Below are 13,872 nucleotides of genomic sequence, written 5' to 3'. Positions count from 1 at the left end.
CTCAGAATCCTAAGGTTCAGCATTGTCTCAAAGTATTCTGTAAGTTATTTTACTGCTTCCGACAGTATTCTTATGCTGTACCAAACACCTTAGCATTTGGTGTGAACTAGAAAGTTGATTGTTAAAAGGGGAATGTTTAAAAACAAGACATCTGACCACCCGTTGTTAAAGGTAGCTCTACCTTCATGCCGGCAGCCTATCTGAATCCTCAGAAAGTTTCATGGTGTGTAAAAATCTGGGAGAAGAAGCACTCTTTGAGAATCTTGTATCTACCCATTAGCAAAATTATTTGTAGGCATGGTTTGCACTTAGAGCATCTTTCATTTTACATAAAATGCGTTTCTTTATTTATGAGATTTTGTATTTTAACAAGTCTCCCAGATACACTCTTTTTGACATCTAATCTTGGATTCGTACCCAATTTAGGATATGAAACCAACTCCCTACAAATGTTGATTATCTTATAAGCACTTTGAGTGCTACTGAGTATGCAAAGCATATATTATTGACTTTTCACCCAAGTTCCTTCTTGAGAAAAAGCTGGGACAGCTATAGATGTTTTTACTTAACAGATTGCTAAATAACAAGTGATGGATTGTTACTAGCTGAGAACACTAGATAGAACACGCATCTAAGACAACCAAAAGGGAGAGATTTTTCCAAACAGAAGTTCTGTTTTACTCCCTTAAAGTTTATTCTTATGTTGTATTTTGTTTTGCAAACAGACAAAAGCACCAGCAGAGCTCAGAAAGGTTTTGTATTGTGCCCAAGGTTGGGGGCAAGAATTTGAAAGGGATCAGTGAATCAGATGTAATAAGGGCTCTGTTTGAGCCACCCAATCTCTGTTTTGCTGACGGTCAGTATTCCAGTTATAAAAAGCTGCATCGGCATTTCCGTCAGCTCAAAAGAACTTTATCCCTGCTTTCATTCTGACATACCTATTATGACTTTGTTCACTAAGCAGAAGGAATTATGGGAAATGGAAACTCAATGGCATGTTTTTATTAAGGCGTTATGTGTGTATCTTCACTGAGAAATTAAAGAACCAAGCAGAATTGTATGTTTTCCTTTCAGGTAACAAAAATTGCCTTATTATTCCATATCATGGTGATTTAGTTAACTTGGAAAACAAAGTAGCATAAAATGAGAAGACTTACCTACAAAGTACATTTGATATTTTAAACAAGGAATTTAATGCTTATGTGAATTTCTGTTATCCTAAAATCAAACTAAAACATAATCACAGAAAACTACGAATGTATTTTATGGGGGTGGGATGGTGATGATCTAAAAAAAGGAAATGTTACAAAAGCTGTATTTCACTCCTCTTTTCTAGAGTTGTAGACTTAGAGAGCTGTACATTTGTATTTCAAAACAAGGGATACATTTTCAAATCTAGCTGATAATAGTTAGCAACAAACTATATTTGCACCTTTTATTATAGCAGACATTCTTCTGCAAACTGCAGGCAAATTAACATTTACAAGCCTATTTTTTTTTTGTGGTAAAGTTTATATTTTCTGTGATACTCTATTACGTTATATAAATGTCAACTTCAGCTTTTAAATTTCTTAACCTAATTTCCCTAATCCCCACTAAGTAGATCTTCATCTTAATTCATATAATTTACTGCAGAAATTCTTAGATACAAGTGTGTCTTCCTTGCTGGTGAAATACTTTCCCCATTCACTTGTATATTTTCAACTCGCTCACAGTGCCTACCTTGTGATGAGACATACATATTCGGCGTGGAACGGAAAAAGACAAGAGACTCCCATGCAGCTATGATAAGGACCTTTATACAATGAAAAACATGATTAATATATCTTTAAATTTTAGTGTTGAGGTTTCTATCTTCATAAGTCTCTCATTTATTGTAAGTGGAATTAACCTGTATTTAGTTATCTAATAAATGTGATTGGTATTACATATATCTCCTTTTTTGTATCTACTTTGAGCTTAGTAAATTTTCCTAAAAATAAAGTTAAACAAGACGAATATGAGTCATCCTTAAATGAGAAGTCTGTGTTAACATAAAGAAACTTTGGAAGTCTGAAAAATGAAGGTTAACCTCATTAATTTTGTAAAAATTCACCAAACATCAAGGGGTTTGAAAACACCTAGAAAAACAATAAGACATGCAGCAAAGTTGCCTGTTTTAAATTCTAAACTGTAGTCCGTGAAAAGAATTATCAAAAGGTAGTACGTATATGTAAAATAGGCTAGTAAAGCAAATGACTCTGAACCTGAGAGAAAGAATGCTACTCACTGGAAACCAAAACTTGGAGTGGAATGTCTGTGTATGGCCATTTTGATAAGAAAACTGAATAAAGAATGAGTTTATTTTGTTAGAAACTTTCAAAAAGACACTCTGTCATGTAAGGTTAAAGAAGAGCCTTTTCTGGTTTGCTTGCCACGTAACTCCTAAGGAACTTCATAGGTCTTCAGTTAATCTTTCCTGAGGAGCATTGATCCTACCAAAAAGATAAACTCGAGAGAAATAATGGATTGTGTCCTTATTTGTCTTGAAAGTTTAATTTTATTTTCCAGAGTTGCACCTGTTTTGTATTCCTTATTAGGTCAAAAAACTCTTTTAAAGAATGGTGCTCTAAACAGTTTTCCCTTTACCATTTGACATCCATTACTTTTACAGGGAATGAGACATAGAATTTGGAACTTGAAGTACGAATAGTATTGTTTGAACTTCAAGGATTTATACTCATTGTGACACCTTAGTGTTGAAATGACTGAAATCTGTTTCATACAAAAAAGGCCACTGGTCTATTCTAGGGAGTTGTGTTTCAAAAGCCTGAGTTTCGTTTTGTTTTCTTGTTGTTGTTTTCTTTTGTGATGACATACAAACTTTAGCAAAATAAAAGCACCTAGATTATAAATTAAAATTCATTAAGGCCTATGTAATTTTTTAATGTATTGGAAGGAAGAATGACAACCGAATAATTACTGTGATTTTTTATTTGCAGCACTTGCTGCTCTTTCATCTATAGTTACCTGGAATGTGATATTTGGATTTAAAATTTTCTTTGGGATATATAGCTGTTTAAAAACCAGAAAAAAAATTTAAAATAATTTTATCCCTGTAGGTGTTCTCCTTTGCTTTTCGCCTTAGAAAAACCCTTGTATTTTCATAATGACTGCTCAACATGAACAAAACAAACAGAACGTGAGCACAACTTTCACTGGTGATATTCACTCGGGTACTTGTTAAGATATCAAATTTTAGACTATAGCGTATGCATAGTTTTAGTGCTGTACGAGATATTAGCAGAGTAGTCATCTAGTGAGAGTCCTCCGTATTACAGCTGAAGAAATGAAGATCCAAAGCTGTTGAGAGATTATTATCAGTGCAACCACAACCACAACTGGGTTTACTGGCTTTTAGTTCATTGCTCTTTTAAATTTTTTTGCACCAAACTGGAAAGAATTGATAAAAAATGATTATCAATGTAATTTCTTGCAATTTAAAGAAAAGTATACTATATCAGACTAATCGAGGGTGTGGTTCAATTGAGTATAAAATGATAGTGGCTTATTGAAGATCACTTGTAAAATACATAAGATTATCGTTGGCCTTTTTAATACAAGCATGGTTTTTTTTTTAGTATCTTAGCATTTATTAATAATTCATCTCATTAGATAGTGAAGTTACTTCTGTACTGTACTCCAAATTAAAGTGCATGTTTAGTGCCTCTGTTGGCTGGACTATAATTTATACAAGGCATGACTGTAATATAATGAATCTGATTTTTCTGTGTGACTTGTGGAATCAATCCTATTTCTTTATAATCACATCTTGTATATTACATTGTGTATTTTTGAATGATGCCTGTGTTTCAAAAGTGCCACTAATGGTCTTTCTCATATTAATATGTCAGACCCACGGGATCAGAAAATGGGGAAATTCTAAGCTTTTGTACAAAACTGACAACGGAATTTAAATTTTAACACTTAATATTGCTGTCAGATATGTCTGTTACACACACATATACTTGCATACACATACACACAGAGAGAGCCTCTAAATTCAGTGAACCACTCATGTGCATCAGTAATTAGATCTTTAGTTTGTGCCTCTGTCGACATTTTTCCTTTCAGACTAATGGATTTCAGCCTACCTAGAGACTGTTTTCCCAATAAAAGACATTAGTTCATAAAAATCCCTCCCTACAAAAATAATATGTCCTAAAACCTTGCCAAACAAATTGGTCCTTGAAAAAATACTTCCCAAATACTCATTAACAGAGGCATTGAGGGAAGAACTGCTGTGCTGATCCAGACACCACCCTTTCTCTACGTATTGATACCTCTGTGAATGTACCATCACTGCCTGGCGTTCATGCCCCTGTTTATGCCAAAGCTGCCACCTTTTGTCTATACCCTACTGGGATTATGTTTATTCTTTGGTGCTCAGATCAGAAGCCACCTGCCACTTCCATTGTATCTTCAGTTATTTCCCTGTCTCCCTTGAAATGCAATTATTAAGCACGTTAGTTTTGCCCATTATGTTATTTATTTTTAAGCCATTTCCCCCTAAATTTAAACTCTTAGAGATAAGGGACCTTGCCATGTCCATCTCTATGTTCACCGTAAATGGTAGATTAGGAATCATGTAGTTCATTTTCATTGAGTGTGGGGAAGTTCAACAAGAAACGGAAATTTTCCTCTGTGCTAAATTTGAATGGGTGCCTCCCAGGATGCCCCAAAGAGCTTCCGGCATCAGTGCCACCCACCACTTTTCAGTGTGACCAGGAAACTTACGCTCTGTGACCTTTTGTTTTGCTACTTGTAAAGGTGGGAAACCGTTGTCTAAACAGCAATTTTTTTTTTTTTATACTTTTAAGTTCTAGGGTACATGTGCACAATGTGCAGGTTTGTTACATATGTATACTTGTGCCATGTTGGTGTGCTGCACCCATTAACTCGTCATTTACATTAGGTATATCTCCTAATGCTATCCCTCCCTCCTCCTCGCTCTCCACAATAGGCCCCGATGTGTGATGTTCCCCTTCCTGTGTCCAAGTGATCTCATTGTTCAGTTCCCACCTATGAGTGAGACATGTAGGTGTTTGGTTTTCTGTTCCTGTGTTAGTTTGCTGAGAATAATGGTTTCCAGCTGCATTCATGTCCTAAAAGGAACGAACTTATCCTTTTTTATGGCTGCAGTATATTCCATGGTGTATATGGTGCCACATTTTCTTATTCCAAATCTGTCACTCTGGACATTTGGGTTGATTCCAAGTCTTTTGCTATTGTGAATAGTGCTGCAATAAACATACATGTGCATGTGGTCTTTATACAGCATGATTTATAATCCTTTGGGTATATACCCAGTAATGGATGGCTGTCAATGGTATTTCTAGTTCTACGATCTCTTGAGGAATTGCCACCTGTTTTCAACAATGGTTGAACATTAACAGTCCCACCAACAGTGTAAAAGTGTTCCCTATTTCTGCCACCATCCTCTCCAGCCAACCTGTTTTTTCCTGACTTTTGATGATCGCCATTCTAACTGAATGTGAGGATGGTATCTCATTGTGGTTTTGGCAAATAATTTTTTTAAAAGTACTTAAAGTATTTGAATCATTGTACATGATATCCAAAAGAGATATTTTATCACAAACATTCTGAACCTCATGACTTAGAAACAGTAGTAATGAGAATAATATTTGATTCCTTATTCTGTTCAGAGTATAGTACTGTATGCTATACTTTTATATCAGATAGATGAATTCACACATATGTAAAAAACAAGTTAATGTAATACTGTTCCCAGTGCTGTTGCATATGAGGAAGTGGGTACAATCTTTACCTTTGTTCTTGTTTTCTTATGTGTCATTCAACACATTCGCCTTGAAGCAGGGTTATAATCGACGGTTCAGATGCTGAGCCCACAGATTTCTTTGTGCCTAGTCCCCAGTTTTGAGTGGACGTAATACATTTATGAGTGAACCCTGGCTCAACACCAGACTGTTGTTGTTGGCATTGTATATTAATATTACTGGGAAGCTAGTTGGAATTTAGTTCATTATTTGTGCAAGTTTTCAAATTTGTTTGAGAAGGAGTGTGGTATACAGTCAGAGTTCAGACTGTAGGAGTGATCTGGGGCATCTCGGCCATAGCTACATGTTATGGTTAGCAGACCAATAACTACACTGCAACATCAAAACGCTTTTATCTGCCACTTCTCTATCTGTTTAGATTTTATTGAAGAGCGTACTATACTGCACCCCTCCCCTATGAAGCTGATTATTCACATCACTCATTTCCAGAAAAACCAGCTGAAAAATAAAACAAGATCTCATGTTCGTTTTATTCATTATCTGATTTGATGACAAGTCAGCTCTGATCACCCATTGAATACTTAAAGAAAAGGAAGAAAGTTGGAAAACTAAGGAAAATAACTTTAGCTATAAAATCTATAAAAGACAAAATGAGCCTAATCTCTTTTTTTTTAACCTGGATTTCATCTCCTGCCTGTTTTTCCAAATTCTCTTGATTCCCCTCTTCCACTGTTCTTTCCTCTTCCTTCTCGTCCATTGTCCAATATTTCAAATATACAAACAAGGCCCTGAAGCAGGACCCAATTTAGCTTGTTGGAGGAATCACAAGAAAACATACGTAACTGTAGAGACCCAGTGAGCTAGGAGAAGAGTAAAGAAGGATGAGGTTAAAGGGCCAGGGCCTTTGTTAAGGATTTTGTTCTGTGTGTAGTAGGAACCTTTTGAGCACGATCCAGTTTGTTTTTCAAAGGCCACTGTAGATGTTATGAAGAGTGGAAGTAGGAGATCAGTTAGAACCTTCTATCTATGACTTATGCTGAATAATGACTGAAGGTAAGATGTTAGCTGTGGAGGTGATGAGAATTGGTCCTATTGATGATATATTTTGGAAATGGAGCTGTTAGAACTTGCAAATGGATTACACTTTGGTAAGACAAGAGTTAAACTCAACTCTTAGACTTGTAGTCTGAGCATTTGGGTGGAGGGTGAAACTACAGTGGAGTTGGTTGTACAGGAGGAGGGTGAACCCAGAGTTGGCTTTCACATCTCTATAGTTTGAGTTGCTTGTTAGATTTCCAAGTGGAGATGGCAAGCGGGCAGTTAGATATAGGAGTCTAGATCTCATTGCAGTGGTCACGGTTTAGACATACATATTCAAGATTCATCTTAGTACAGGTGGTTTTTAAAACCTTAAGATTGTTTGAAATTACCTAGGATGAAAATGTGGATCAGGGAAGGTCATGATCTAAACCCTAAGGCACTGAAAGAGATGGAGAGGGAGTCGTCAATGGGATTGGGGAAACCAGAAGAGTACCCCAGGGAATTAATTTCCTTTGCAGTGTGTTAGGTTCTGGTTATTGATTTTTGTTGGCTTTCTTAAGCACTTGATTTTTTTATATGTAATGATTTGGGAATTTCAGGCTCACTGTGAATGAGATTTTTGTTTTCATCTCTCTTTCATTCTACCCTTGCTCAAGCCCATCCTCAGCCCTCGCCCAAGCCCCAATCCTTGGAGTCAAGTGGCATCCTAGCTGCTGTACCAGCTTCCTGTCACCTTCACGTTCCTTTACCCTGCAAAGGCTGAACTTCCGCTTGTCCTCCACTTGTTCTCTATCCAGTCAGCAATTTACACTAGTTCATTTATGGTACACTATCTTGTTTTTGATCCTGGCCAGTATTTTGTTGTTGTTGTCTGTTTGTTTTTACTTTTACATCTGATTATTATTGCTGTGTGTTTGAACAAGGTGATACTTCAGCAGTGTGGACCTATTGTGCCATGCCGTGCTCTCGGGAAGTCTTCATACCTAATTTCTATATGTCCTTGGTTTTATATCCCTACATTTAAAAAAAGTCATTTTTTTAGACAAAAAATTTACGCTTAATAATTTTTCATTATTCCTGTTTACGTGTGTGTTTTTTTTCTGTCATCGTCCCAGTTATCCACATCTGTTGTTTTTCTTCACTTTTATGCTTATGGAAGTCAAATGTCTACTGTAAGTTAGTTTTCCAAAAAAAAATAGGATTTTTAATATATTATCCTGAAGCATTAATAATGCCAGGGCTTTTAGGCAAAGGATGTAATTTAGACTAGTCTGCTTATTGCATCTATTTATCAGGACAGGATAAGGATATTATTTTAGCCTAACTCGATTTGTTGTAGCTAATACATACAGATTGAGAAATGTAAATGGGGAGCAAATAATACTTGCACAGGATGCTTGCCTGGACATCATTTTAGTTAATGTAATGGAAATCCTTTAATACATGTTTATATATTTACACAGGGAGAATTAAATGTGAAAATTCTTTACCTCTGAAAAATTTAAAGATACCTTGACCCTTTACAAGTACACCTAACAGCTGGACTAAGAGTGCTTAGCAGCACTCAGGAGGGGTCTGTGTGGAATTCTCCTAGGCAGAACCCTAGAGCAACCTTGCACCAACCTAAGACATTTTCCAGATAAAACATGTGATGTGGAGCTGGAGCATACCTGAGATGGCCATCCTGTTATGGTGTATGGCAGTTAATCCTATTCACTCTGTTGTAATTAATGAGAATGGTGAAATAGAAGTGTAATCATTTCTGCAAGAGGAAATGTCAGCCCATTAATGAGAATAAGGGTTATTATTGTCAGTTGAAGCAGCAACTATTCAGATTGCTGAGTTGGTGTGTTCACATATGTAGATGTTCATTTCAGGGTATAACAAAGAGAGGGAACATTTTTCAAGAGGATTTAAAAAAAAAAAAACAACCAATGATGGCATTTTGACATGACTACAGTTCTACAGTTGTAGACACTAATAAAAATCTAGTAAGCATAAAATGTAATTTCTAAATAAAAGTAACTGGCATTTTAAGAGTCTTACCCAAACTCAAACATTTATACGTGTATATAAAATTAAGTAACCTTTAAATTGCCTTTTATTATTGTTATGTTAATACTTTAAAAATGGAATCCATTTCTTATTATGTGCCATAGACTACTTGTGGTTGTTTTCTTTGTGGCTCTGTATGTTAGACCTGAGTGAGTTGAACTGAGTCTGAGAAATATTACCTATCCCTATAGATTTTTGGGAGAATATCTTCCCTACTAGAGCAGCTTTCTAGGGTTTATACAATAATTCTTTGAAAAGTTGGAAAGTAGTGAACTGAAATAATCATAAAAGATGCATTGGGAAGCCATGATTTTACCTGGTTACGTGATAATATTTCACAAATAATAAGGCATCAGTGAACTTATATTAGAATGTATTGATTGTTTTTAGTACTTAAATTGTGTTGGCAGCTTAAAGATTTCATGTCATGACTTCGAATATCTTCATTGCCTTTGTGAAAGAATAGTAATATTGCTGAAGGTTTCATGGAATTCTGTGTATATTAAATACTTAATACACATCAGGTTGCTAATGTTCAGAAAATGTAGGTATCCTTTAGAAGTAATGGGGTTTGTGTATTTCTTTTGTTAAATTCTTACAGTTTACTTGAATAGTACAACTTTTCAACTTACAAAGTTCTTTCCAGCAGCTAGTGATCTGATGTATCTTTTTGTTGGATTTGCAGTAAATACTGGAAATTCACCTTTTAAACTATCAGTTATGTATTATTATGGTAAATTTTCAAGAACTGTTATATATATATATAATTTCTTCGTGTATGATCATGACCTTTTTTTCCTAAAAAATAAGCACTTCTTAAATTGTATTAAGTATTTAGGATGAAATCTTACCCTGTTGTTTTGTAACTTTACTGTCAGCAAATGATTTGGAGTTTAGTAGCTTAATAGCCCAATGTACTTTAATTTTAGTTACTGTGATAATCACATCATACCAGTGGGGCTAGTGTGCTTAATGCACATCATGTTCTATGAATATCTTCTTTTAAAATCAAGTTTCACAAAACTGTAACGTCCTTTTGTTCCTTGGGCTACCTGTATCTTAGTAAGTTGGTTACTCGGGGGACACATTTGTTCTTAATGGTTTCTGTAGCACATTTTGAGGCCACATTGTGGAAATTCATTGAGAAACAGGTTTAATTTAGTTTAGCTTTTTTTTTTTCTTTTAGAGTAGTATATTTAAAATGCCAATTAGCAAAATTTCTGTTTTCAGTAAAATTTATGTTGAAAGTCTTTTCTTTCAAAGTTAACAAAACCTGTTTTAAAATTAGGAATTAGGTTTCTTTCTTTGTTGACATAAGTAGCCAGAAATGTGGAGCTAACTAAATTACATCAAATTTCAGAGACTAATAATGATACAGTTGGGAAAAGGGAGCTTCTACACCACCTGTACTCTGAAAGACTAGTTTAATTAGAGGTAGTGATATTTCAGTGTAATTTGTTAATGGGTACATTCTGCAAAAGAAAAAAGAATAATAAAAGAATAATTCTGCCTAAGCACTGGTATTTTATGTATTTTTAGCTGGATTCTGTCAAAAGAAAGAGTTTTCTTTGAATTTCATAGCATAGAATGCCTGGAGGAAGAATATCAATGAAGCGAAGAACAGCTTAAAAACTTTTGAGTTATTAGAATGTATACAAGGGAGAACGCAATAATCTTTCTGCTTTCCCAGTACTTTAATATATAAAATTGTATGCATAGCATTACTAGACTACTGAAAGCTAAATTTTTTATTTTTGATGTCATAATCATTCTTCTGTATCATCCCTACTGCTGTTTTGATTTTTTTTTCAGTTTCGTATTAAAGAAGAATATCATAGCACATTATTTCTTTATTTGTGGCAACTTATATACGTTAGTTAAATATGACATGACCTCCTGAAAAGGAAATGAAATAGCAGCTCCTAATAGACTTTGTAGTATTTTGGGGAACATTATAATAAAACTTTCTTGGTAGGGAAATATCAATACTTGTAGTAATTTTAAAAGTTTGTTTTTTGAACTTAACCTACAATAAGTTTGATTCTGATTTATTTCATTTTTATAGAACTTTCGTTCTAATTTTACTGTCTTGTGGGTCACTCAAGTTGAGGCCTTATTAGACATGATGGGCTAGGATGTGCTACACTAACAGTTACCACCAGTTTTCTGTGTTTAACACAAAAAAACTGATATTCATACTAAGTCCATTGTAGGTGTGGATGATTCTCAGGGCAGCTCTCCATGGGGGTGGTCACTCATCCTGTGGGCTTGATCTTGTATTACCTCCAGCTGGCCCGTTCTTTCATAATTACCAGAAAGAATGACCACTGCAGAGGAGGAGGGCATCAACTTTTAAATGCTTCTGCTGTAAAGTGATATGTGTCCCTTCTACTTGCTGATTTTGTTGACTATGTGGTCAGGCTTAATGTCAAGGGAGATGAGAAGTGTAATCTTTCTGAATATCTAGGAAGGGGAGAAAAACTGAAGATACTTCTGAGCATCACTAATGCTTACATTGAGCCTAATGTTTAAGCAGCATGGCAAGTAGATCCATGTTTCTGAGCTAGAATGCCATGAATGGGATACCGGTGTGCTACAGATACTCACCGCAACTGGTTTTTAGTTTTCAACGTGGCTGCTAGAATTGATGAAATAACATATATGGCTCACATTGTATTTCTGTTGCACAGCATTTGCCCTCCAGGCCATCAGCAGGTAGCTCCTTGGGCTGAGAAAGGAGAATAATTTCCAGGTATCAAGAGGATGATCTCTAGGGGAGTGGTGGTGATGTCAGGTTATGGATGGTCTAGCAAGATCTTGGAGTGCCTGCCCTTGATACCTCTGTCATTCTGCTGTGATCCCTGGAAGACTGTCTATAATTTATACCTACTCCCCACGTCTACTACCATGTTCAAAAGACATTAACCAAGATTTCTCAGCCTGTTCAACCCACCATTATGTTTTGATCCAAATAGCCTTTACATTATTAATAGACTAGAAGGAAATTTTGGTAATGGAAAGTAAACGGACAATAGTGGGAAAAGATTTTGGCTAGAACTTCAGTGGTCTCATTTTATGGGCAAATCGGTGCCTTAGTTTTATCAGCTGGCCTCCCAGGGGGAAGTAGAAAGATCAAAAGAAAATGAAATTATTTTGTTGAAATGCTACATGGCACAAACAAAGCATGACTAAAGACTAGACCAGGCCTAGCTGAATTTGGCCTTTTCTCTACAATTTAAAGTTTCACAGAGAAATTCTGGTTTCTGGCTTTTGATAAAGCTGTTGATTGACCCATAGCACTTATTGGTCAGTGATGTCTAGTGACTTCCTAGCCACTAGAATCCATTTCCTCCCATGAATGATGAAGATAGTAATTAGGTGATATAATAATGATCCTGTCAAATTAGAATTCATGTGCCCTTGGGCTTTTTTATAGTGTTAAAAATGTGAAGACTTTTTACAATAAAACAGATAAAAATTAATTCACAACAGTTAAAATAATATTTGAAGGGATAATATTCAAAATCGTATATGCACTACTGTATACCCCATTGTTATTTGCCATAGCTACCCTATGCTATAATAGAACTATGAAACTTATCCTTCCTGTCTAACTGATAAATGTTTAAAGTGATGGCTATGGTAATGACCCTGATTTGATCACTGTAGTACATGTACATGTATCAAAACACCACACCATACCCTATAAGTATGTATAATTATGTCAATTAAAAATTAATAAAAATAATAATAATATTTAAATACCCTTATGGCTTGCTCTGAAAACTTCCTGCAATTGCAAATGCTTTTTTTTTTTTTTTTTTTTTTTTTTTTTTTTTTTTTTTTTTTGGAGACTGAGTCTCACGCTGTCACCCAGGTTGGAGTGCAGTGATGTGATCTTGGCTCACTGCAACCTCTGCCTCCTGGATTCAAGCAATTCTCCTGCCTCAGCCTCCTGAGTAGCTGGGACTACAGGTGTACACAGCCATGCCTGGCTAATTTTTTGTATTTTAGTAAAGACGGGATTTCAACGTGTTGCCCAGGCTGGTCTCGAACTCCTTAGTTCAGGCAATCCTCCCACCTCAGCCTCCCAAAGTGCTGGGATTACAGGCGTGAGCCACCATGCCCCGCCTATTATTTTCTGTTATTCTTCTGAATAAGACTTGTGTAGATCACAAGAGAGGTCTCCTGCATAACACTTCCCCAGATTATCTCCCTGACTAAGACCTCACTCATGGAGCAACCACCACAAAATTTCCCAACTTTCCCATCAAAATTCTTCAGTTAATCTCATCACGATTTTCTTCAGTTAATCTCATCACGATTTTAATACCCATGTGTTTATCCTCAGTGAAGATTTTATGCAAGTATTGATTTTATCTTTCAGTTTAATTTACATATTTTTTGCTGATATTTTTACTATTTAATTCTAAAATAGAAGTTATACAAATATTGTCATTTACTGTTTTTGTGTGGTATCTGAAAATTACTAATTTTGTAAATTTTCTTAATTGCTTATTCTGTCTTTCCTCCCTTTTTCTTTTTACTCTTTCTTTGCTTTCATTTATTTTTTCCTTCTGACTGGATTTTAAGGTTAACAATTAGTCAAAAGTCTTATTATTAATGGAAATCAGTGATTAGTTTTGTGTGTTTTTGAAATTAAAGTGTTTAAAGTGTTTATATTATGTTTAAGATAGACATTTTTAGAAAGAAACTCCTTTCAATTAAATTAGTTGAAATCTCTGGGCACTAAATTACTAAAGAGAACAGTAAGTTCCAGAAACTGATTGTTTTCAAAATACAGTTTGGTTATCTAGGAATGTAGAAAATGATTATATTGTATATATTTTTAACTTTTAATTACTAAATTAAATTCTAATTTAGATCGCTGTATGTTTAAGTTAGAAGTTTTTTATATGCTTTATATTAAAGCATTTAAAATGCAGATAGTCTTAACTATATATTTTAAATACATATA

General features: G+C 35.0%; 1 protein-coding gene across 1 annotated transcript in view; it reads left to right on the top strand.

Moving 5' to 3' along the window:
• Positions 1-964: 964 nt before the first annotated feature.
• CDH2 (cadherin 2) overlaps positions 965-13,872 on the top strand; it is a 93,274-nt gene continuing 80,366 nt past the window's right edge. Inside the window, exon 1 of the mRNA XM_017853526.1 lies at positions 965-1,074. Coding sequence (XP_017709015.1) covers positions 996-1,074 — 79 coding nt within the window. The 5' untranslated portion in view covers positions 965-995. The remainder of the gene's footprint in view (positions 1,075-13,872) is intronic.

Source organism: Rhinopithecus bieti, unplaced genomic scaffold (genome assembly GCF_001698545.2).
Source record: "Rhinopithecus bieti isolate Rb0 unplaced genomic scaffold, ASM169854v2 scaffold_35900, whole genome shotgun sequence".
NCBI classification, from domain to species: domain Eukaryota; kingdom Metazoa; phylum Chordata; class Mammalia; order Primates; family Cercopithecidae; genus Rhinopithecus; species Rhinopithecus bieti.
This window is presented reverse-complemented; position numbering and strand designations above follow the sequence as displayed.